General features: G+C 35.0%; 1 protein-coding gene across 14 annotated transcripts in view; it reads right to left on the minus strand.

Moving 5' to 3' along the window:
* The window catches only part of RYR2 (ryanodine receptor 2), a 441,630-nt gene that overhangs the window by 135,668 nt on the left and 283,300 nt on the right, over window positions 1-22,662 (minus strand). For all 14 annotated transcript variants that reach the window (XM_074818391.1, XM_074818396.1, XM_074818388.1 and 11 more), the window contains 16 exons: window positions 21,605-21,957; window positions 20,448-20,562; window positions 19,404-19,564; window positions 18,558-18,717; window positions 18,206-18,292; window positions 17,239-17,465; window positions 15,485-16,286; window positions 14,765-14,965; window positions 14,537-14,642; window positions 10,540-10,683; window positions 7,534-7,807; window positions 4,565-4,679; window positions 3,875-4,007; window positions 2,621-2,724; window positions 1,099-1,234; window positions 243-429 (listed from right to left, as the gene is read on the minus strand). In XM_074818391.1, coding sequence (XP_074674492.1) covers window positions 243-429; window positions 1,099-1,234; window positions 2,621-2,724; window positions 3,875-4,007; window positions 4,565-4,679; window positions 7,534-7,807; window positions 10,540-10,683; window positions 14,537-14,642; window positions 14,765-14,965; window positions 15,485-16,286; window positions 17,239-17,465; window positions 18,206-18,292; window positions 18,558-18,717; window positions 19,404-19,564; window positions 20,448-20,562; window positions 21,605-21,957 — 3,305 coding nt within the window. The remainder of the gene's footprint in view (window positions 1-242; window positions 430-1,098; window positions 1,235-2,620; window positions 2,725-3,874; window positions 4,008-4,564; window positions 4,680-7,533; window positions 7,808-10,539; window positions 10,684-14,536; window positions 14,643-14,764; window positions 14,966-15,484; window positions 16,287-17,238; window positions 17,466-18,205; window positions 18,293-18,557; window positions 18,718-19,403; window positions 19,565-20,447; window positions 20,563-21,604; window positions 21,958-22,662) is intronic.

A 22,662-nucleotide genomic window follows, 5' to 3' on the forward strand; every position in this document is an offset into this window, starting at 1 on the left:
TAACTGACTGACAAAGAACAAACAGATTTATAAAGAGGATTTAATATTGAGAGAGAGTTACTTAAATTAACAAAGCAGAGTAAGAACTATTTGGCAGAAGACAAATCTCTACCCTCCATAGAATTCAAGGAAGAATCCAGCTGATAATTCACATGTTAAAACAAAGAAGTCATTTCAAAGCTAAGATTATAAAACAAATAAACAAAAAAATATGGCAATGTAAGCAATTCCACTTCACCTACAGGGTTTTACTAGATCCATTACTTGGGGAAGGTCCATCTCTTGTTGGATCTTCCGATATTTGTATTGCTTCCTCCATGGCAGCAAGTAACCCATTGCCTCCTTCTCCTCTCAGAGCTGGACCAAAACATTCAGGTCGTCGGATAAGCAGTCTGACTACAACATTAGCATTCTCCTCCACACTCTCTCCTACCACATAGAACAAATATCAAGATTTAAGATTGTATGAAAAAGACTTCTGAGATATAATCAGAAAAAGGTACACAAAAGTTCAGAATGCATGTGTCAGTAGATACTTTTAACTACAAAACACTTTAAATATTATGAGAAAGTTACATAAACACACATACTCCTCTATTATTATATAAAAGCTAGGAAATAAAACATGTAATTTAATTCAAAATTAAATACAGCCAAAGAAGTAACTATGTAATAAAAGATGTTTAAAGCATCACTGAAGCTACTGATTTGTAGTAAAGACTCATAGTCAAGTGAGAGAGTTAATGAAGGGACCAATGCTAAACACTAAAACTGAACTATCTAAGTCTTCATCAAAAGACGGCTCCATGTCTAGCATGAGTCATAAAAAGATTTAGGACTCTGCTCTACTTCTAAAGGAGATGTGGGCATTTCAACACTAAAGACAGATCTAAAAAAATGGTGCATAGGCTCGTAGGACCATATATGACTTGTTAAATGGACATCTAAGTTACTGTCTGCCTTGCGTAACTCTACTCTTTCTGTAAATTGTCCTTTAAATTTACAGTAACTTCTCAAGTTGGTTTGTATTACTATTTTAAGTGACAAACTTATTTGAACATTAGAGTAAGATACAAAATTTAAAGGCTTCTACTCTACCATTGCAAAAAACAGCAAAACGAAGAAAATCCAAATATCGCTCTCCTTCAACTGGATTCCATCCAATGTCTGGGTACCCTTTAGAAATCAGCAAAGGACAACTCTGCAATCCACATCCAGCCAAGTAGCGAACCACCTAAAAGCAAGGTAAGATGAAAAAAATATTAATTGTGAAAGACAAGTGCAGTTTCAAAGGGAAGCATCCTTGGATATGGTGTTCACATTCTATTATCCCCAACAAAACCATATCATATTTTGGGCAAATCAGAAGAGCAGCCTCTTTCTTAGTTCACTTTCCCAGCCTTTTCCTACTTCTGCCATGAACTGCAAGACCTTACTTATTTCAATTTCATTTTTCCTCTCTCTAGATCACTGCTTTGCTATCTCTCATTTGTCTCGCAACCCTGAGCACTACAAATTAGTCAGTTTTTTAATATTCCCTAACTACACACTATCCATATTTGAAAACACATCTTCTAATATAACTCTAATATAACTAATATATCAGGTCTACTCTTTTGTTTTAACCTTTCCTTTTCACTTGCCTTTTTTCTTCCTTTGTTTTTATACACACAACAGTAACACTCCCTATAGTCTCAATAGTAGTTTTCAGTTGACCCTCTCCTTTCTGAATTGCAAGAATTGTAAGTATAGTCTTTAACCAGTTCAGAGAGTTTCTTTTTGCAGGCCATTTATAAGAACGATATCTGAAAAAGTCCATTTAAACACACATGGTCCATCTTCCTGTTCCTAGAAAGGATCATCTATGCTTATATTACTCCTGACAGATGCTTTCCTACGAAGGTATAGCTTTTCTAGAATTGGAGGTCTTCAAGAACAAATTAGACAATCTATTCCACTGTCTTCCTTTCCATTAGAAATGTTTTTAATGTCTATCTGGAATCTGTCTTTCCATTATTTAAGCTGCTTTTCTTATCCACCACTGACATAGTAACCATTACTCTATTCCTTCTTGCAGCAGCAATTTACGTATTCTACACAATTGTCACATGCTCTCTTAAGTTTTTTATTCTTTAGTCTAATTAATCCCACTTCCTTCAATCTTTTCTGAAGCAGGTTTAAATGTTAGGAAAAAATACAGATAGATATAGATAGGTATCTCTACGAAAATTTGTCATATATATATATATTTAACAAGTTATCACAAGGCTTCTAGTAACCCCTCTTGCATTATGCCAGCACCGCATGCCACCATCAAGACAGAACAACAAAGAAAGATTTTAGCAATGAAGTTTTGTTGGGTATGGACTCCACTATTTCCAGTGTAAGAGCCGCCCTTGACGCAATTCCTTTTGGTTACACCTGTGTATGTAATAATCAGAAACTCAGTTCAACTATCCACACCACCACCAGAAAGAACAATCAGATTTTGATAGCCTTTCTCTGACAGGTACCTAAAACTCCCATATAATTCTTATAATCTTGGATTTTGATTACTTTAGGAAACAGGAATCTTCCCCTCTCTACAGGGGACAAACTGCTTGATAAAGAAGCTACCAACCTTCTCCAGATCAGGCTCCCTTAAAGCTAGTGCAAGTTCATTGTTATCCATCACAGAGGCTGCTGCAACATCTAAAGGAGTTGATCCTCGCATAGAAGGAGAGGCTGTTGAAATAACATTTAGTTTCAACATCAACTTAAAAAAACTCAACGAATTAATAGGAAATACATTAACAATTTTTTTAATAATACGTTTTGTCATTATTTAGCACAATTGTAAGCATGTAATTTATACCACTCAGTTTATAATAAATCATGCACTCATTTGAACTGTGACATTGATATGAAGTCAAAATAGAATGTTCAAGCTAGAAACTACTTTTCTTACACTTTCATATTCTCATCACATACTTTAAGATCTCATTCTTTCTACTTAACTGACAACTTCATTTCAAGGAAAAGGTAGCAGGGATTTTATATCTAAAACACTGACATTTTATCAAATATATTGAAATGGAAAATATCTTTAAGCTTTAAAATATATGTTACCTATTTCTTTAAAAAATGGCAGTCATTATAGTATTAGAAAAAGCTAAGGTTTTCATATTAACACTCTAAATGCATTTGATTTGGGAACTTTCTCTCCAAAAAGATTTTTAGTTTATGCTTCTGTACCTATACATTAATAAGGAATTTGTGATCATTATAAAAAATTACTATGATGATAAATAATTATATATTTTCAATTACAAGTATTAAGTTAAATAAAGGATGAACGTATCTCCTCTATAACACTTCAGCCTAGAAAAGAAAGGCTAACATTTTAAGAAAATTTCAATGTTCATTTCTGGGCATCTATACATGCATACCAAAGCAAATGAGCTCTGTATTTCTCCCACTGCCATAGGTGTATACTGAACAATCTACAGAAGAAAGTGCAGGGGAGTAAGCTTGAGTAGTGAGAAGTAAGCCCTAATGAAATGTTACCAACACTTATCTCTGATTCTCTTCATCAAAACCAGGATTTTATTTTGTTCCTAAAATGTGCAACTGAACACCAACTCTCTCAATGTTCAGGCACATACAAAAAAGAGCATTCTAAATTACCTCAACTTGATGCTACTGTCAGGAGTTTGTTTGGAGTTAGCAATACAGTTAATGAAGATGTTTTTGCACTAGGTGAAGAAGAAACTTCAATACAAACAGAGGGATGCAGAAGAACACAGGTGGTTTTAGATATATGTATAAAAATAGGCAGAAAGTTTTAAGGTTTTGGTTTTGGTTTAGAATCTCAAAAGCCACACACATTACTTACCAAGGCCAACACTGCTGTTTTCCAATAAATAGCTAAGATGATCAAACATAGCTTTTTGATTCTGTCTGCTGATGCGGCAAAAATAACACAGAAAACGACAACAGTTTGCCACCATCTTTGGGAAAGTGATTTCCTAAGAAGCAAATAAAACCACACTGAAGCTCAAACTCTAAGACAGGCACAAAACTCGCAGAAAATCATTTATGTAACAGCCTTTTAACACTAATATTTATGCATTTTACTCATTGCACCTCACTGAAGTCAACTGTTTAAGTTTCACCCTGGAATCAATAGGGCTTTCTCAGCAAGTAAATAAATCCTTAAGCCCCAAAGATCAAGGTATAAGTTTGAAAAACAAGAGCTGGGGTCACCCATAAATTCTAGATTCAAACATGAAAGAACGTGAATGCTCAGATTCACAGAGTAATACTGCATCAATTAATTAGTTTCTAAAAATATCTCCCCTTTAAGACCCAGTAAGCATATAAAGTGCTATTTGCAGTTTTTTCTTTAAAGCATCTGGAATTACAATGCTAATGGATGGATAGATTCTTCTAAAAACTTAGTCAATTATTGTGCTAATGGAAATTATGGTCTCGGTACCTCCAGTGACTGCTCAGCACCTTACGGAATAAAGCTTTGAACAGCTATATTCTAAACTCTCTGTCTTCTAAGAGTGAATTGCTTTACCTTGGATTCTCCTCCACCAAGCACATTTACCATCACTTCCATGACAGTTTCATGCATTCCTAAAGCTCTCATGAGATTTGGATGTTGGTAAAATACTTTATTATTCATGATGTCTCTACAGGAAAAAGAAATAAAAAATTGGATTAAAATGTTATGGACCAATAGTTTACCCATTATGTTATTTGCAAAGCTGATTTACTGTACAATTCTTCACCACCTGAGGTGGAAAAATTACCTCAGGGACTTTTTCAGGTTGAGTCTCAATCTGAAGCACATTGTGGAAAAACCTGACCTTTCTTTTCTCATATTATAGTTACTGATTTAATCACTGCTTGATTACACCAGAGTAGAATGCTCTTCTGTTTTCATTAGAAATCCATTCCAGATCTAAAAATATTTTCTGACAAAAGCATGATCAAAACTGCTATATTAGCTTAAATTTTAAATTCAACTAATCAATATTTTTGATTCTTTTCAGAGCATTTCAACATTGAGACATTTGACATCTGCCATCAAAACCAAGAAAAAACAATTGTAGGGGACAGAGAATGTATGTCCAGTTATCCTCTAAGCATCAGAAATAGAAGTTGCATAAATATTAACCTCAGTTCACGAGTCACTGCTCAGAAGAACTCTTCTCCCTTACCTATTTCAGCAGAACAGATTTACGTACTTTAAAATCAGTCCTGGATATTATAATGTGAATATTTTATGCAGACATGTCCAACAAAAATGTCTGGTTTAAAAATTAAATTTCTAAAACCTGTAATTAGTCTTGAAATCACACACAACCCATAAATGTAAAAGCACTCAGGTCAAGTGAGAAAAGGACTAGCAAGTCACTATAGAAACTACTGCTGACAACTGTTCAAATTTCATTTTATATTTTATAAAAGCAGTCTTTTTTTTTCTGACCTAAAACTCTTGCAATCAGGCAAGGCAAATTTCAGCCTTGTAAAAGATGAGATATGAAATGGACTGTTCCATCACTCTAAAAGCTACAAATCTGCAACTATTAGTCATGCAACAGTATGCATGCAGTATGTCTGATGTAGATGGCACTATAAGAGTTTTTGACTCCCAGTAACTCCCAGAAAGATTAGCTCATCTTTTTCCCCCAAAGCCTAAAACAGGACTTCATATCTGAGATGACAGAGGATAGGCCCTGCCTCCAAAAGCTATTCACACCACATCTCCTTTCTGCACTAATGCTTCATGCTGTGGAAAAAGACCTCAACGGTATCACTCTGCCAAGACATTCTAAAGTCTTATTTCTTTAAAGAAGCTTTCTTTTACAGAAATACAGTTCAGAAAGACAAAACATCACCTCAGGGGCTGGCCAGCAATATTACAGTACTTTGGACAGTACATCCACTTTCAGTATTCTGTTTAACTGTGGACTGCATTATGATATTTCACACTTAAGAAAAAAAATCTTAACAGAATTTCTGAGGAACCAGCTTTTAAGCAGGAATGAGTGACACTTTCATTTCTCAGCTGGAAGAAAGAAACACCTTCCACTTGCAGAAAAAAAACTGGCATTTCTAAATAGGTGCTGGAGCCCAGGTTAGGCTATAAAAGGTATAAACAGCACAGCTGGGAAGCCTACAAGATAAATAAGACTATGATAGAGGCTACCAAGAAGGGTGATAGGAACAGGCAGTGAGAGAACACTAGCTTAACAGAAAATACTCCTTCTTCCTTACACCAGCCTTTCACATATAACCAAAAATGTTGTTAAAATTAAATCAGATTCACAAAATCTTAGCTTTTAATTTGTAGCAGAAAATGTTGAGGAAAAAAAATGTAAAAAAAAACCAAAAACCAAAACGGAAGCAGAACTTGAAATGAAATCCCCAAGATTTTTTTTTTTTCCCCAGGCACAACAATGCCAGAATCTAGTAATCACTCACTCATTTTAGACTTCATTAGCTTAAGTGAAATGTAACAACTTAAATTTGAAGTACAAAGGTGGATTTAAAAATATCAGTATTTTGTGTGTCTTGACAGACAACGGACTTTCCCCTTTGCCAAAGCTTTAGCATGAGTACATTGAACATTGCAACAACCAGGGAACATTGATGGGACATGCTAGCAGGCTAAGAAGTAGGCATTGTTCATAATGACACTACAAAATTATGTATAGACATTATTTGGATATTTGAAGCTTTCAGTAAGCTCGAAAATAAAGAAAAAGCTATTTTGCACAACAAAAGCTTCTCTTCTCCTTGCATTCCTGACATTCTTTACATAATGTTATCTTTGGTTGTCATTGCTCTTGCTGATTGAGGATGTCTAATAGATCACAGCTGATGTTTAATCCCATGAGACATCTCTCAGATGGTAACATTTCTTTGAAAAAAGTGAGAGAAAAAAACAAACTCTTTGCTAGTAGAGATGATCATATTTTCTGTACTGTTTTCTCCAACTGTATTCTTTATTAGGCTATATTTCACTATAATTAATCATATAATTAGGAAAAATAAGACTGGGTGAACCACGTCATAGTTCAAATAATACCAACTACATTCAGTGCAATAAAAAGATGGCATATATATACAGACACGTGTAGACACAACTCCATTAGCTAGTCGACTGCTGGGGGAAATTGTATGTTCCAACAGCTACCATCACTGCATACATATAAAATGGACAGTATTCTTGACAAGATTCTTCACAGCCATACTATTTAAAATATGGTAACAAGATCTATTTTGTAATATCATATTTTCAAGGTTTCTTACAAGAAGTCTTACAGCTGTCATTTGCTTCTCTCCAAAAATGAAGCATCTAATGCTGCAAAGACTCTATCTTACAACTGAAGATACTACACAACTGATACCAGTGTTTGCATTTACACCCATATAGACTATACACATTCAAGCTTCATGTATAACTTTGGCCATAATCATACAGCAAATAACAACAAATATCTGTAAATAAAGAGATGTTACACTCCAGTTATTTACCCTAATCCACGAATCATAAGTTTCTCTTCCTCCTTCCCCATTCTGACACTAAGCAAGGAACGGATTTGGCCAAGGGATGCCAGAAGATTGATTGTGTCTTCCACAGACACGCTATTTATGGTGTAGGTCTTTGGTAGGGCTCGAACCAGGCCACCAATACCATCGTATTGGCGGTGCAGCAATACAAACATGGCCCTCACTAACTCCGGGTCTTCTATCACTGATTCCTGGGCCCAGCGTACCATTGTGTCTGAAATCAACTGCTGAAGAGTAGCTGTGAAGAAAACACATAAATCACAGAATTACCATGAATTTCTCATCTCTCTACTGGTAGTCCCTCAGAACCCATTAAGTAACATGAATTGGAATGAATTTGATTCTTAACAAGCACCTTTTTCTTGGTATTTCTTTAGCAGACTATCAAAGAAAAATAAAATCACACAAGAGAAGCAGAAACATCTCAAAACCAAAAGCCTATATTTAAAATTAAAATACAGAAAATAAATTTGATAACATAAAAAATTATGAAGACATACAAGATGCTCACAGTCACCAGATTTATTTCTACATATTGCTTCCAAGATTTTTCCAGGAATCTAGGTCTGAGGGTTTTTCTTACATATTATGAAGTAAGACTGGAAAAAGGGCACATGTAAATGCTGTATTATTTATTTACCTGTCTAAGCTCTGTATCCACTCAAAATTTTATAATGTACAAAACAGAATAATTTAACTTAGTCCTTTGCCAAAACTAAAGACCCTTCAAAAGAAACAGAAATTAAGAGACTCCAATCAAATAAATGGCAAACATCATTTACATATTCTGAATTCAGTCTCTAATGAAGCCAGAAACCCATACCTGGTATTCTCACTGATAACTTTTATTAGTTGGGAGATATATATATATTTGGGAAACTCACATGTTAAATTAGACAAGCTATATAATGTCAGTTAAGATTTGAGACTACTGTTAGAAAAATTACTCGTGAACTAACAGTGAAGACAAAGTATTTGATAAAGACAATTGAATAATGTTATTTTTCCCATCTCAGGGAACTTCCGTCTGGGTTTGCAAGACTTTGTCAGATCAATTCAGGATCCTCTTGAGATATCCTGATAGTTATACACTAGAGAATTTCACCTTCAGTACCTACCTAACTAGTCAATTTATTTCCATGCCAAGCGGATAACAGCAAAAGTTCGAGAAGGGAAATTTGGTAATCTCTCCTGAACTTCAATAAACTGCCTAATAAATATCCTAGTGTTGAAGAAGGTGGCTGATGCAGACTAAACATCAAAAGGATTTTCAAATTAGAAAGCTATGTGTTGAGACACTAACATGATTTTGGAGTAAAACAGATGCAATTTCAGGCTAAACTCAAAAAAAAAAAGTAAAAGTACTTAAAGAAAGATATTGAAGGGACAGAAGTTTACAGAAAAGAGAACATTTAACAAAGAAGACAATTTGTGCTAAGATGAGCTAATACAGGGTAAGGGGAAAAAAAGAGCAGTAATATTGTATTTTATTGTTACTGTCCAAACACTGTACTAGAGGTGTTTCCATTGTCACACAGCTTAGCATTTTTTAGAATAAAAACACTTTAAAAACAAATAAAAGGAGGAAATGTGTTTGGGCTGATATTTCAGAAACACTGAAATAAATAATAACAAGAAGGGACACAATAGTAAGTTTCCTTTGATTTTTTGTGGAGAATCTCATGACCAGGCTGTCATTTGGCTCCTGTTTTGATAACTTGCAATACTGCATCCCACCTACCTGTGGGTCTGGCTGTTATCTTGCTTGCAGTGAAGAAAACAAGCAGCCTAGCCACCACAATACTGAGTTGCGTGGGTGCTTATTTGCTCTGAAGGATTGTATGGAATTAGTTTAATATAATACTTTCTACTAACATGAGAGAGAGAGAATTAGATTTTGTAGACCTTCAAGCTTACTACAAGAAAAAAAATTAGGAAACCATAAGATTCATTACCACATTCTGCATAGACCTAGCCTCTAATTATTACTGCCTGATAACTGAAATAAGTTAGAAACTGCAAAGCTAGAAGGCACACTTTTAGGAGAACAAAAATATTTCTACTTAAAGAACACTAAGCTAAAACTAATAACTGGCATCTAAGAAGCCATCTCACTGTAAGGACCCTGGGGAAATCTTCTCATCCCATAATTTTAGGACTTAAATTAGACAACAAACTTAAAAGGCCAGTATCCATAGGAATTTTGTGTAATCAGTGACAGAAACCAAGGGTTTTTTTACTTAAGTCAGAACACCTAAACTGTGTGACCGGAAATTAATTCCTGCTAGTAGGGTAGCAGCATAAAAAATTAGGACATTTGATAGTACCACCCACCATAATAAAGAAAAAAAAAAAGTCAGCACTGACGAGTGAAAAATAAATAAAATTCCATAATCAGTTGGCACAAATTGTAGAATGTGGATGCCACTGGCAATGATTCTTATCAAGATGGAAAGGCAGAAAAATGACAGAGCAACAATCACAGTGAGCAAATCTTGAATGTTCAACCTCTAACATTCAGGGAGGCTTCTCCTAAGCACTGCTTTGCAAATTACGATCTAATTGCACACTTTTCTTTAATTTGTTAATCTTCATGTAAATACTGATTTGAAGTTGCTGCAGCTGATTTTGTGAGCGAGTTCTCATAATCAGGACCTTGCTACAATTATTAAGTCTGCACTAACTGTACAAAAAGCAAGATACATTCTGGAAAAATTATGACTTGAAAAAGGATCATGGGTGAAAAAGCCAGCAGAAGAAATTTCCCACTACATTCCACTGGGAAACAAATCTGCCTATCATAAAATTTCCACCTGAGCTTGTTTTGAGTCAGAGCTACAAACTTTAAGATGCACAGATGTTTCACTAAAAATCCACCTTATTTTGGCTGAAAATATATGAAGAACTTCCTCTCCTGCTTCTTTTGCCATTTGGAATTAGGATACAATAAACTGATTTAATTTTGCTTACATGATGTCTTAGCGTCATCATCAATTGGCTTCTCAGTTTGCTTCTTCTTCAGATATGTAACTTTTTCCATAAGGTATAGGAGTCGACCCCTAATGGTTAAATCACTGTTTCCATCCAAGGTTCCGTCTTCATCTAGTTCAATTCCTGAAATAAAAAATACACACTAAATAGTAAAAGAATAAAATAAAACATGTTACAGACATGTTTTGTATCTTGCATGTACAAACATAATCAAACTGAACAATGCTGTTCTGCTCTGTTAGAACTACAGAAGAGTTTGATATGGGATATGCTTAACCAGCAGTTTGGAATAAGCACAGATCAGGTATATGGGCAAGGCAGGAAAATGTAGATAACTATCACGTAATCTTATTAATTTATTGTATAAATTGTGTGTTATTATGCATAAAATATATAGTAAATATATTTCTGTGGTCAACTCCCCCACTATGCATGTTTCCATGCTAACGCTGATGTCTGTGTTTTGGACATATGTTGCTCAGAAGTGTAGATATAGTCCCTACTGACACAGTTCAACTGATACTAGTAGACTAGGAGATTTTTAAGTAAAACATATAATAGAAGTGAAAGAAGTAAAGTTACAATAAATATACTTGCTAGTGACCAGCCAGAAGAAAGTAGCCACCTTCACAATACAGAGGCTGTTTCATGATATTCCTATAACAAGCTATAAAATGTAAACAAATGCATGTGAGGCATTGCAGAATCACAGAACAGCTCAGGTTGGAATGAGCCTTTGGAGACATCTAGTCCAGCCTCCCTACTCAAAGCAGGTTCAACTAGAGCAGGTTGCTTAGGACTACGTCCAGTCAGATTTTGAATATCTCCTAAGATGGAGACCACAACCGCTCTGGGCAACCTGTTCTTGAATTCCATCATGCCCTACAGTAAAAAAAAAAAACAAAAACAAACAAAAAAAAATCAAAAATTTAAAAACTTTTGCTGTCACTAGGCACCACTGAGGAAAGTCTGGTTCAGACTTCTTTATTCCCTCTGCCCAACAGGTATTTATATGCATTGATACAATCCCCCCCATGAGCTTTCTCTTCAAGTTAAACAACCACTGCCCTCTCAGTCTCTCCTTGTACAAAAGATGCTCCAAGAATTTAATCATCTCTGATAGCCCTTCCCAGGACTCACTCCAGTGTGTCCATGTCTCTCCTGTACTGGGGAGCTCAGTCGCATGGGGTTATTCCTCCCCATGTGCATGACTTCACACTTCCCATTGCTGAACTTCATGGGACTCCCATCAGCTCATTTCTCTCTTTATTCATTCATGCATACATTGTAAAGGAATTTAAAATCTTGACCTATACCTATTACTCACACTAAAATAAGCTCAAAGGTTGTTCAACTACTTTTTTCTGTTTTTTTCAGTTTCCAACATAAGTTCTAAAGGTAAGGGTTTTGTGGGGTGTTCTTTAGTAGTCTTGCATTTTATGGGATGTTTCTTCAGGACATTATATAACCCTTCTCAATTTATTGCATCTAGTTTTATTTATCTGATTTTTTGCATTAAGTACATTTCCATTTCCATTAAAAGTTACTTTTATTGTTATATTTTGTCCTAAGAGAATTGACACTAAAATAAATAAGGATCAACATCATATTACAAAATGGTTTGGATGGCAGTCTCTTCAACCAAACTAATTAACAGTAGACACTGAAATGTTTTCTCAATTAGAACACAGAGATGCTCTGAAATTACTCAAATTAAATGTCTGTTTTCCCACAGTTACACTGTTCCCTGAGTTCTAGTTGTACTTTTCTGATTTGCAAACTACCAATATAATTGTCTCTCAACTATTTCACAAGATGTGAGTCCCCAAATGGTGGCTGGCTAATCAACCAGACATAGAACTGAGGATGTGTAATTGTTTTATCTATTCTGCAATAATCATAGTTTGAATACACAGAATAATTAATTCTGCTCTACTGTAATGCATCCTCTAACCCACAAAATTAATTTTCTACTTGTAGATTATGCAAATTACTATTTACCCATAAAGAAAAGAAAAATAATGACAAAACCAGACAAGTAATTTGAACAGAGGAGTATGATGGTAAAAGGCTAAAGAAAAATGGAAAAATCAAAGAGAAAGAGAAAGCCTCTTCTCCTTTCAAATGTTATTTCCAAATTCTTTATTTCATCTTTGTTTCCTGTCAACTGACAGTTTACTTCGAATTTTCCTTTTTTTTTCTTTTTCATTTTTCATTTAAAATAAAAATATTTCATTTAAAGTGTCATAATGCACCTTCATCAAGTTTGTGAATGATACAAACTGGCTCAACAGGGTAGAATAGGCTGACGGGATACTCGAAGTTCAGCAAGGACAAATGCAGAGTTCTGCAACTTGGACAGACTAACCCCATGTGACAATACAGGCTGGGCATGAACTGATTAAAAAAAAAATCTTTGCAATAAGAACTTCGGTGGTCCTGTTGGAGAGCAAGCTAGACACCAGCCAGCAGTTTACTCTAACAGCAAGGAGAGCTAAAAATATCTTGTGTTAGCAGAAACAATCACTAGCTCAAGTTCTGAGGTGAACAAGATACAATTGTCAACCTAAAACATGCAGGGTTCCAAACTGACATAAGGAAAAAAGAAAAAAATCACCATTAGGACACTCAAGCCCTGCAACATGTTTCCCAAAGACATTGTGGAATCCCTGTGCTTAGAAGCTTTCAAGACCAAGTGCAAAAATCCCTAAGCAACCAGGTCTGAGTTCAGTGTTCTCTGCTTTGAGCAAGAGGCTGCATTAAAGACCTTCCATCATATCTGGTACCTTAATAAATCTTTGATTATTTTAGTAACAGAAATATCTTTGAGATGGACCAATCTAACCAAATTGTCTTGTAATACACAAAGATATCAACTGTGCTCACTCTACCAAGAAAGAAAATTCATGTATTATGAAGTCAGATATTGATGGTATGTTTTTATTTATTTGAATGCTTTAAAATAGTGAATTAAATAATTAAACATATTATTTCCAGTTTAACTGGGATCAATAAAGAATGTAGCTCAGGAGGAAAAGTGCAGAGATTCTCCTGTCCAAAGCTCCTTTCTTGATCAGAGTGTTAGTTTAAAAAACATTATCACACATCCCTGGATTATCTTCTTCTAGCTAATGGAACATGATGTGAAAGTTCAGCTGCTTGTCTGCTCATGCTATCTGTTAAGTGTCTCAGTTATTTTTTTTAAAATAGTGTACTGAAGTAAAATGAAGAGATGAGTATCCTCCAAACAGGAGAACAACAAAGTCCTCAACACAAAATGTAAGTAAGCATGCATTCCAAACAAAACTACTCTATAACTGAATTTGCAGTATTCATGGATATGAGCTCAACAGTTAAAATACACATTTTGGTGCTTCATTTTTAAATTGGTATTTTTGTATTTAAATTGCTACTTTATTTCACATTCTAATATGACATAGAATATGTTTTTTATTAATTAAAGTGAAGAAATCAACTCACAGAAATATAACTGCTTCTTTTGATTATTACACTATTTCAATAGATAATAAACTTCTTTTGCTTCATTCATGTCCAAGAAGAATCAGCCATTAAAGTTACATTATATTGTGGTTAACATGGCCATACTCAACTTGATACAGCAAAGATGACCTATACCAACCTATTCAAGGGAGTGCAAGGCAGAGAGAATAGGGCAGAGGAACCCCTTGAACAATAAGTGAGCTACAGTGTTACCCAATACCCAAAGAAATTCCTGCAGCGTTGTATGGGTGAAAAAAAACCTTTTCCCTCATGAAGCAAAACATACTGCATTCCCTTCTAGTCTGACCAGGTATAATGGTTTTGATTAGAAGCTGAGTATCTTTATTTGATAGTATTTATAATTAATATAGTGTCATCTATAGACTACTTAGTTGGTGTTTCTTATGTAAAATTTTCTAGAAAATTGCTTCTAAAGATAATTAAAAAAGTAAAAATATTCAGTAACAAGACTTACCACAGTGTGTCATTAGGTCTTCATGGAAATCCAAGAGCTGATCCCGAATTTCTTCAGGGCAAGGACAATCATTTTTGTCATCTTTAAAGTTCAGCAGCATGTTAATCTTAAAGAATACAAAGGAAAGGCAAATGACAATGATCTCCAAAAGGAAAAACTTTGAAATCAAACAGAACTCTGCCACACATAGAGCACAACAAACTATAAATTGTGCACTGTAAGCTGTACCTGCTCCTGAGGTGGGGATCGAAATTCTTTTGTTTTTCTAGCTGTCAGGGCAGCAGACATGTTCAAGGCCTGCATCACTTCATTGTACCGGAAGCGTTGATTCTCCTGAAGCTTGGCCACAAAATCATCCGAAAATGCTACAATGGCTTCTATTCGATGTCGTACTTGGCAATCACACAGGTACTGAAGTAGATGGCACATCTGAGAAAACAGTGTTGTAAGAGAAAGAAGAGTTGGCAAGCTAAGAATAGCTTCTGTATATTATGCAATAAGGATGGATTCCTTACGGCAGCAGTTACTATCAAATCAAGTAAATGACTGCTGTCATTTACTAGATGTGAAGTAATCCTACACCAGGAATATCTGGCATCTGCAACAGATTTATATGCCTCAGACATATAAAATGTAAGACTTTAAGAAAAGTTATAAGAGAACGGATTTACTCCTTGGTTCTAGGGAATTTCTTTTCTGTCTGGATCCATTATTCTCTCTTAATGTCATTGAGAAAATAATTCTATTTAATGAAACAACAATTGTTTGATCTATGGTGAACAAGTTCATATCATCAGGAAAATACTAAATCTTGTTGTTTCCTGTAAGGAAATTACTTCTCTATTTAACTAACATCAAAATGCTGTATTCCTTGAAAGATAAATTACCAAGTGCAGAAAAATGGATGAGTGAAGAAATGGGAACAACCCATCACAGCAGTGTTGTTACCTGTAATTTAACAGGCTCTGGAAGTTTCATCTGAAGGAGTCCTTCCTTTGGCACTTGCTCCCCTCTGGTTTCTTCCTCTCCTTCTTCTGACTTGAGCTCATCTGAACTCAGCTCCTTCTCTGAGAAATCAATTTCATCCTCCTGGTTCATTGCTTCTTTAAAAACCCGGGGCTCAATCAGCTGCAAGATGTGTTTCAGATCCCCATTGTGGAAGATTCCCATAATTAGCAGGGTATAAAAGAGCTTGATGAGAGGGACAAACAGAAATTCTGTAGAACCTCCAACTGGATCTCTGACATGGAGGCTGCCCTCCTGAACAGCTTCAGTCAGCATCTCTATGGTTTTGGCCTTTAAAATTTCCAGAGGGAATTCAGGACTGAACTGAAAGCATTCACTGCTAATGCTTACAAAACTTGGAGAGGAGAACTGCATTCTTGGCCTTAATGAAGTGCTGAGTCCTATACCAGGGAGGCCATGTTTCTTGTTTTCATCAGGAAACAAAGTAATACTTTTAGTCTCATCAGTCATTGGTACTATAAATTCATTATTCATCATTAACCTGGCAGTTGCATAGGTATTGAGATGGATGTCAATGAGTAAGTCATAATATCCTGCACGTAATAATCCTGGCATATATTTGTTCTCAATAGCATACAGGAGCTGAGATTCATCCACGTGGCTACACATAGCATGGGCCACTCGGTTATTGCCTAAAGCACAAACAGCTGAATATAATCGGAGGGTATGGTAGTGAAATTTCAGCAATTCTTCTTGTTCTGTCAGCTCTAAAATATCAATTGTTCTGCAGAGAAAAAAACAACCCATACAGTAAATTCCATATCAGTGCAAAATCTTACTTAAGTGAAGGAATTGAAAATTCTCCCTAAGGATAACATTGGCACAATATCAGTTCTAGGGATGGGCTTTTTCCACATTTCAGCTTTCATGTGACAAACGCTGTCAACCTACAAATCAAGGACTAAGAACAAAGTTCAATCGGGAATTTATTCAAGTTGCTCCTAACGTACAACTTCAATTACTTTCAGTCGGGAAAAATCAAAATTATTTACTTAACACAGAATACTTCTGCATACTACAAACAAGAATTTGGATAACTGAAAATGAAGGTTTTAAAACCAGTATAGGTTGAGATATTTATATTGTTTATTGGTATTAGATCTGGGGTTGCAAAATAGCAACAGACTAATCAGTTCATTTGCAGAGGGTTCAGAAGTGGGATTGTTTGTTTAGAATTCTTACCTAATTTTTTAGCGATTTTATTTTCAGTTTTGGCACTGGCAAAATGCAGAGACATTTGGCTAACAAGGAAATCACAAAGTTAATTTTCTTCAGTTGTTTAAACTAAGTTTAGGAACATTAAAATAATGGGATAATTAAATTGGTCACAAATCTTATAAAACCTCTACAAACCCAGATCTTTGACTATCTTGTGGGTTATCTTAAATAATTTATAAAGACAGTTCCTTTCATTTTCACTCAAAACCTGTATATACTATTGAAGAATTTGGAGAGAAACTAGGAGAGGTTGGAAACATAACAAAAGGAGGCAGGTTTTGAAACACTGAAAGAGTAAGATTAATTTTTAATATTAGCTAAATCAAAACACACTGCCTTTATTTACATGTGTTATAAATACAGAGAGGACCTTGGGCTTTTCTTATAGAAATTTTATTACATATCTAGCTTCATAATCCCAACCTAGCTCTGATACACTTCAACACACAAACATCAACCTGTTTTCTTCAGGAATATGAAGGGCCATGAACTGCAAAGGATTCAGGCACTGTATCATCCAGCCTTGACGTTCACTGATCCGAGAGACATCAACCTTCAAGAAGTGGTTTGGCACTCTGCTCCAAAGCACATGAGTCAGAAACTGGACATGGAGACGTGGAGGACATTGAGAGACCGGGTTTTTGTGTTCGCTTTTGAATAAGCCAGCAGATAATGGCATTACATTCTGGAAAATTCCAACAGAAGAGACAATCATTTCATCATCTTTATCAAACAATGAATATATGATATTTTTCAAGAAATACATTCAATATATAGTACAGTAAAGAACAGGCAACAGGAAATTAAGAAATCTGTTGGCAGATTAGCAGCAAGAGAGCATTGTCCATTACAAACGTTTTTAAATAGCTAAATTTGAAATAGAAACTTGAATGGAATGTGTGGCCACTTCCTCTGACCAGAGATCTGAACTCCACTTTTCTTTTACCTCTTCTGACTTCTTAGACAACCACATATCCAAAGCAAGGAAGTAAATTTCAGTTCAGTTTTCCTGAGTGTACTGTTTGAATGTACTTTAAAACTATTTTAAAACCCCAACCTAATCTGCAGATACACTGGTCATCCATGCTCTGTTTGTAGAATAAGAGATTTGTCTTACTGATCCCAGTGATTTTGTTTTATCATGAAGGATGAGATTCAGAAAATTCAACGGGACTTTGCAATATCCTCTGCCAATTCTAATCAGTTACAACCCTTCTTATCCAACTTACTGTATTTTAAATACATGAGTTATTTAAAACTGGGTTAAGAATAAAAATGGCGATAATGCAAACACTTGGAATCATAAAAATGTGCCCAATACCAAGAACACATTGCAGGCAATGAATGGCCAAAAAACCAAGCAAACCAACATTATTTGATATGATATATTAGTCCCAAACCTGCAGAAAACCAAGCATTGTTTACCTTTATTCTTCCTAACTCGAACTGGAAAACATTGGGGCTTGTAGCTTGAGCAAATACAGCAGGAAATAACTTTGTACTCGGTTCAACCTAAATCAAAGATGTGCAAAAAACCACTGAAGACAGCAAAACACTATTACATATTAAAAAAATCACCCTAATATGGGTATTGACACTCAGTAATTGCAATGCTTTGAATGAAACCCCAGAAAATCCAAATAGGAAGGAAAAATCACTGTCATATCAGCAACAATTCCTTTTTTTTCCAATCTTGTACAAAAGTTTATAATAAGATGCAGTCTGAGGATTCAGTTTTCCCCCTTCCCACCAGAAGACATCATCAAAAAATACTCACCTGATAGTACGTGCCTAGTTCCTTGCCATTAGCTGTGAAGGTCAGCAGGCCACTGGCAGCATCAACCAAGCAACCAATCTCCAGACCATTATTATTACGTCCTTGTCCAGGGCTCATGCTCTCTCCTGCGCACACCATATAGCAGTTGCTGCGTTTTATACTGAATGTCAAAAGACAAATTTATTTATGGATGGTGTGTTAACTTTAAGTAGTGGACTAAGAACAACTTTGTATGGCTGCAACCATACAGGGCCTTGTGGATGAAAACAGCGGATCCCACCACAACCAGTGACAAAATTCAGTGAAACATAGACTTCATAATTGAAAAAATAAAAACTGAAGATGACAAAATATGAACAAGCTCAAATCTTCTGTAAAATTCCCAGAGACGAAATTGACTTTGCAAGTTAATGTTTTAAATCATTTAATATTAAGCATAACACAGAGTTTCTGGTATGGCTCACATGCTGAAGTGCTGAGAGGAGCTCTTGTATTTATTTTCGCCTGCTCAAAAACAAAAAGTTCCAAAAATAATACAAGGTATTTTGCTCTAATTTGTACCAGTTCAGAAGTCAGTATTTTCAAGATCATGGTCTGAAACTACATAGAAAAGCTGCATTATTTTACTTTTTAGTGCCTATTGATTTGATTAGATCGCTACTCCGCTGTTTCTTCACAAGCAAGAGAAGAGAACAAGTAAAGTTACACTTTCACCTATTACTTCTTTTTTTTTTTTTTTTTTACATCAACCCAAATACATTAAATGCAGTGGATTTACAGTTTATAAATTGTTAGTTGCTTTTATGGGTATAAAATATGTACCTTTTTAAGAAAATTGTAACCAACCTCTCATGAACCTTCCCTTTTTCATCTCCCAGTGTAACTGTGACAGTACGCACTCTGTCCAAGTCAAAGCTTGTGTCATACTGATGGAAGTCAGATGTAATCCAGCCCACCCAGACATTAGCAGGTTCTTGACCGGGAAATATCCTCACTGAATAATAGTACTGTCAATAAAAAAAATAATGACAGTAAATGTTAGTATTTGGTTTCCAGTGCAACAGTTTGATTCAGAATTAAATTTGTTGCTCTAAAATCTGAGAATATGTCATCTCCTCAGAAGTAGCATAGGCTTGTTCAAGTACAATTGATAAGCAAAGTAACAAAAGAATATAAACAGAAATCAAAATATGGACAACAAAATATGTATGCTAGAACAAAAAATGGAAAAGATTAAAGATGCTGCATATACGTTTGTATTGGAGGCTTCTGCATCATAGCATATTAGGCTATTTTTGTACTGCAGCTACAATTGTTATACTGTAGGTGACTCAGTTCCTAGTATCTAATATCTTTTAGAAAGAGGAGAATACATTCAAGATGAAAGTATTTTTTCCTTTGAACACCGAAGAATGAGTGCTTGTGGAGCTTATCTTGTCAGAGAAAGATGCACAAACCCTGCACAAAACTTTCACTGGGAATTCCATAAAATAAATGCTGAGTAAAATTAGTATAGATGTTTTCAAATAGTCCTGAATATTGACATGTTAGTTTAATGCACTTCTTCCTATTTATTCCATTATTCTAGAGCTATATATTCTTCCTCTTTTATGTTTGGTGTTATCAATAGTAGTTTCAAAAATTGATTAAATTGATTTATGGCTTTCCATGTGGAAATTGTTTTAGACTGACAATCAAGTCAAAACAACAGGAACATAGTGATCTCAACTTCAATAGTACAGGACTACCACAGACACTTAAATAAAAAGTTCTGCCTGAAAATTACCCTGTTTCTGAAACTCTTACAAGCAAAAACATGTAGTTATTAAAAAAAAAAAAAAATAAAGAGAAAAAGCAAACAACTAAAATACCAATCCCATGTTACAATACCGTGGAAGTTTGCATCAAATAATCATAGTCATCCCTATCATCTGCTAGCACGTCCTCAGTAAGCCGTGCAGAGTGACTTGTGCTATAATCTGGCTTTGTCCTCCTGAGCATAAATCTGTAATAAAATAAATAAAATCAAAATCTATATGAAAAGCTCAGTATATCAATATATATACACAAAGGAATTTTACATTTATACATTATCCCTAAATACATTATATTTATTATGCTAGCCCTAAATAGTATTTATTACGTTATTAATACATAACACTAGTTGGTTTATTACTTCCATGTAGATTAAAACAAAATACATTCTTCAGAAAAGAGAAAGAGACAGGCTCATTTTTAAAAACACTGAAATAAATTCTGAGCTTAAACTATATATTCAAAAGTTGCTTGAAAACTAAACTAGTGTAACTTAAAAAATTATCAAGCTGTTAAACACCTATGTCACATTAGAAGAATGTGGAACCTTAAATGACTTTCATGAATTCAAAAATACCATTCATATGCCCTGATTTATTCTGCAATTGAAATATTTAGCAAAACAAGTTTGAAAAAGAAGAGCAGAAAAGGAATGGAAAGCTGCAGTAATATTGTCTGGGTAACGGCCCAGTGTTTGCATCTCCACAGCATCATCAAGTTAGGTGTTTTGCTCCTGATTCCATAAGAAAAATTAGGGAGAATAAATGTGTCAACTAGAGAATATTCTTATGATTGTTTGGTTCATTGAGTGAGATAAGAGCTAATATACATTCCTAGGTAAAGATTATCTTAATATCTTCAGCTCTTTGGAAGTCATGAGAAAAAATGTTCCATGTCACTTTAAAGACCTCCTAGTTCTGTCAGAATGTATCTCCATGGTTTTAGAGTGCACTTCACATGATGATCGCAAAAGCCTTCACAATAAACCAAATAATAGGTTTGTAATAGATCGAAAAACATTTTTGGTTTTCTGCTTAATTTAATCACATGAAGGTTAACTGACCCACCTATGTGTGTTATATCCAAATTTAGGGCAGAATTAGGGGAAAATCTCTGCAGACCTGACTGGCATTTTCTTCTACTGTTCAAGAAACAGGGAAAAAAAAAAAAAAAGAAAAGAAAAGAAAAAAGAAAAGAAGAGGGAAAAAAAGCAATCCAAATGTGCCACTAACCTTTGTTTAAGACGTGAAGGCTTTTCTTGAACATAATCTTTATGGTTGTTTAACTCTGTTTTTGTGGCATCTTTTTCTCTTTCTGTCCGGTCGGGAACTAGATGACCATGAGCAGTTTTCATTAGAACCTCAAAATCAGAATCAGCATCATAATCCTCCAAGTCATTCTTCGGGCCAAAAAGACCAGAGCCTGGTAACCCTCCTGCAGCTGATCTGGAGAACACCTCAGCACATTCAATAGGCATGCTTAATCGAAAAAACATGACGTCTGTTTTACTGTTCTGTGAACCAAATGACTTCTGTGTGACCTTCAGGCAGGGACAGCTGTCTATGGTGCCATCAATTCTCATCACCTATCAAATATAAAGATGTAGTTGTTTTGAAGCTGATGCTTTTTCCCCCCTTGTAAATATTCAGTTTATATTTCTAGATTAAGCATCTATGACTTGAAAAACTTGCAACAGTACGCTGTCAATGGTCAAATGTGTTGTAATCATGTGCTGCCATTTTAAGGGGAAATAAATACTATAAGGAGGGGAGGTTTTCGTTGTTCCATTGTTAAATAAAAAAACCTCTTTAATAAAAAAAACACTCACAAAGGAATGATCTTTTTCATCATAACTCTTTGCAACATAAATACAATCCTGCCCAGAACTACACAAACCAACTAATACAAATCATACATGTACATAAGCAAGAACACAAATTATTTCTTAAATACTAAAGTGTGATACAGATCAGCTGAAAAAGAGTTCTTGTTTCATCAGTTTCAGAAGGATTTCATGGTAGACTTACAAGGCATGAATTCAGTTCCATCAAGATGCACAACTGATTGGGACATAAGTGTTGACACAACTGGCTAATAAATATTTATTAAAATCAAAACCAGTTCGTTATGGAAAAATCACAAAGTGTGTGTACCAGAACACATGGTATCTGTTATGTAGAAATGCCCAATTTCTGGAAGTTGTTTACAAACATAGCTCTCACTGCACAAGAAGCTCTTCATGAGGATATCTTGTAGAACTTGTCTCTGAGAAGCTCATGTTTACACACAT

The sequence above is a fragment of the Strix aluco genome, chromosome 3, assembly GCF_031877795.1.
Source record: "Strix aluco isolate bStrAlu1 chromosome 3, bStrAlu1.hap1, whole genome shotgun sequence".
Taxonomy (NCBI): domain Eukaryota; kingdom Metazoa; phylum Chordata; class Aves; order Strigiformes; family Strigidae; genus Strix; species Strix aluco.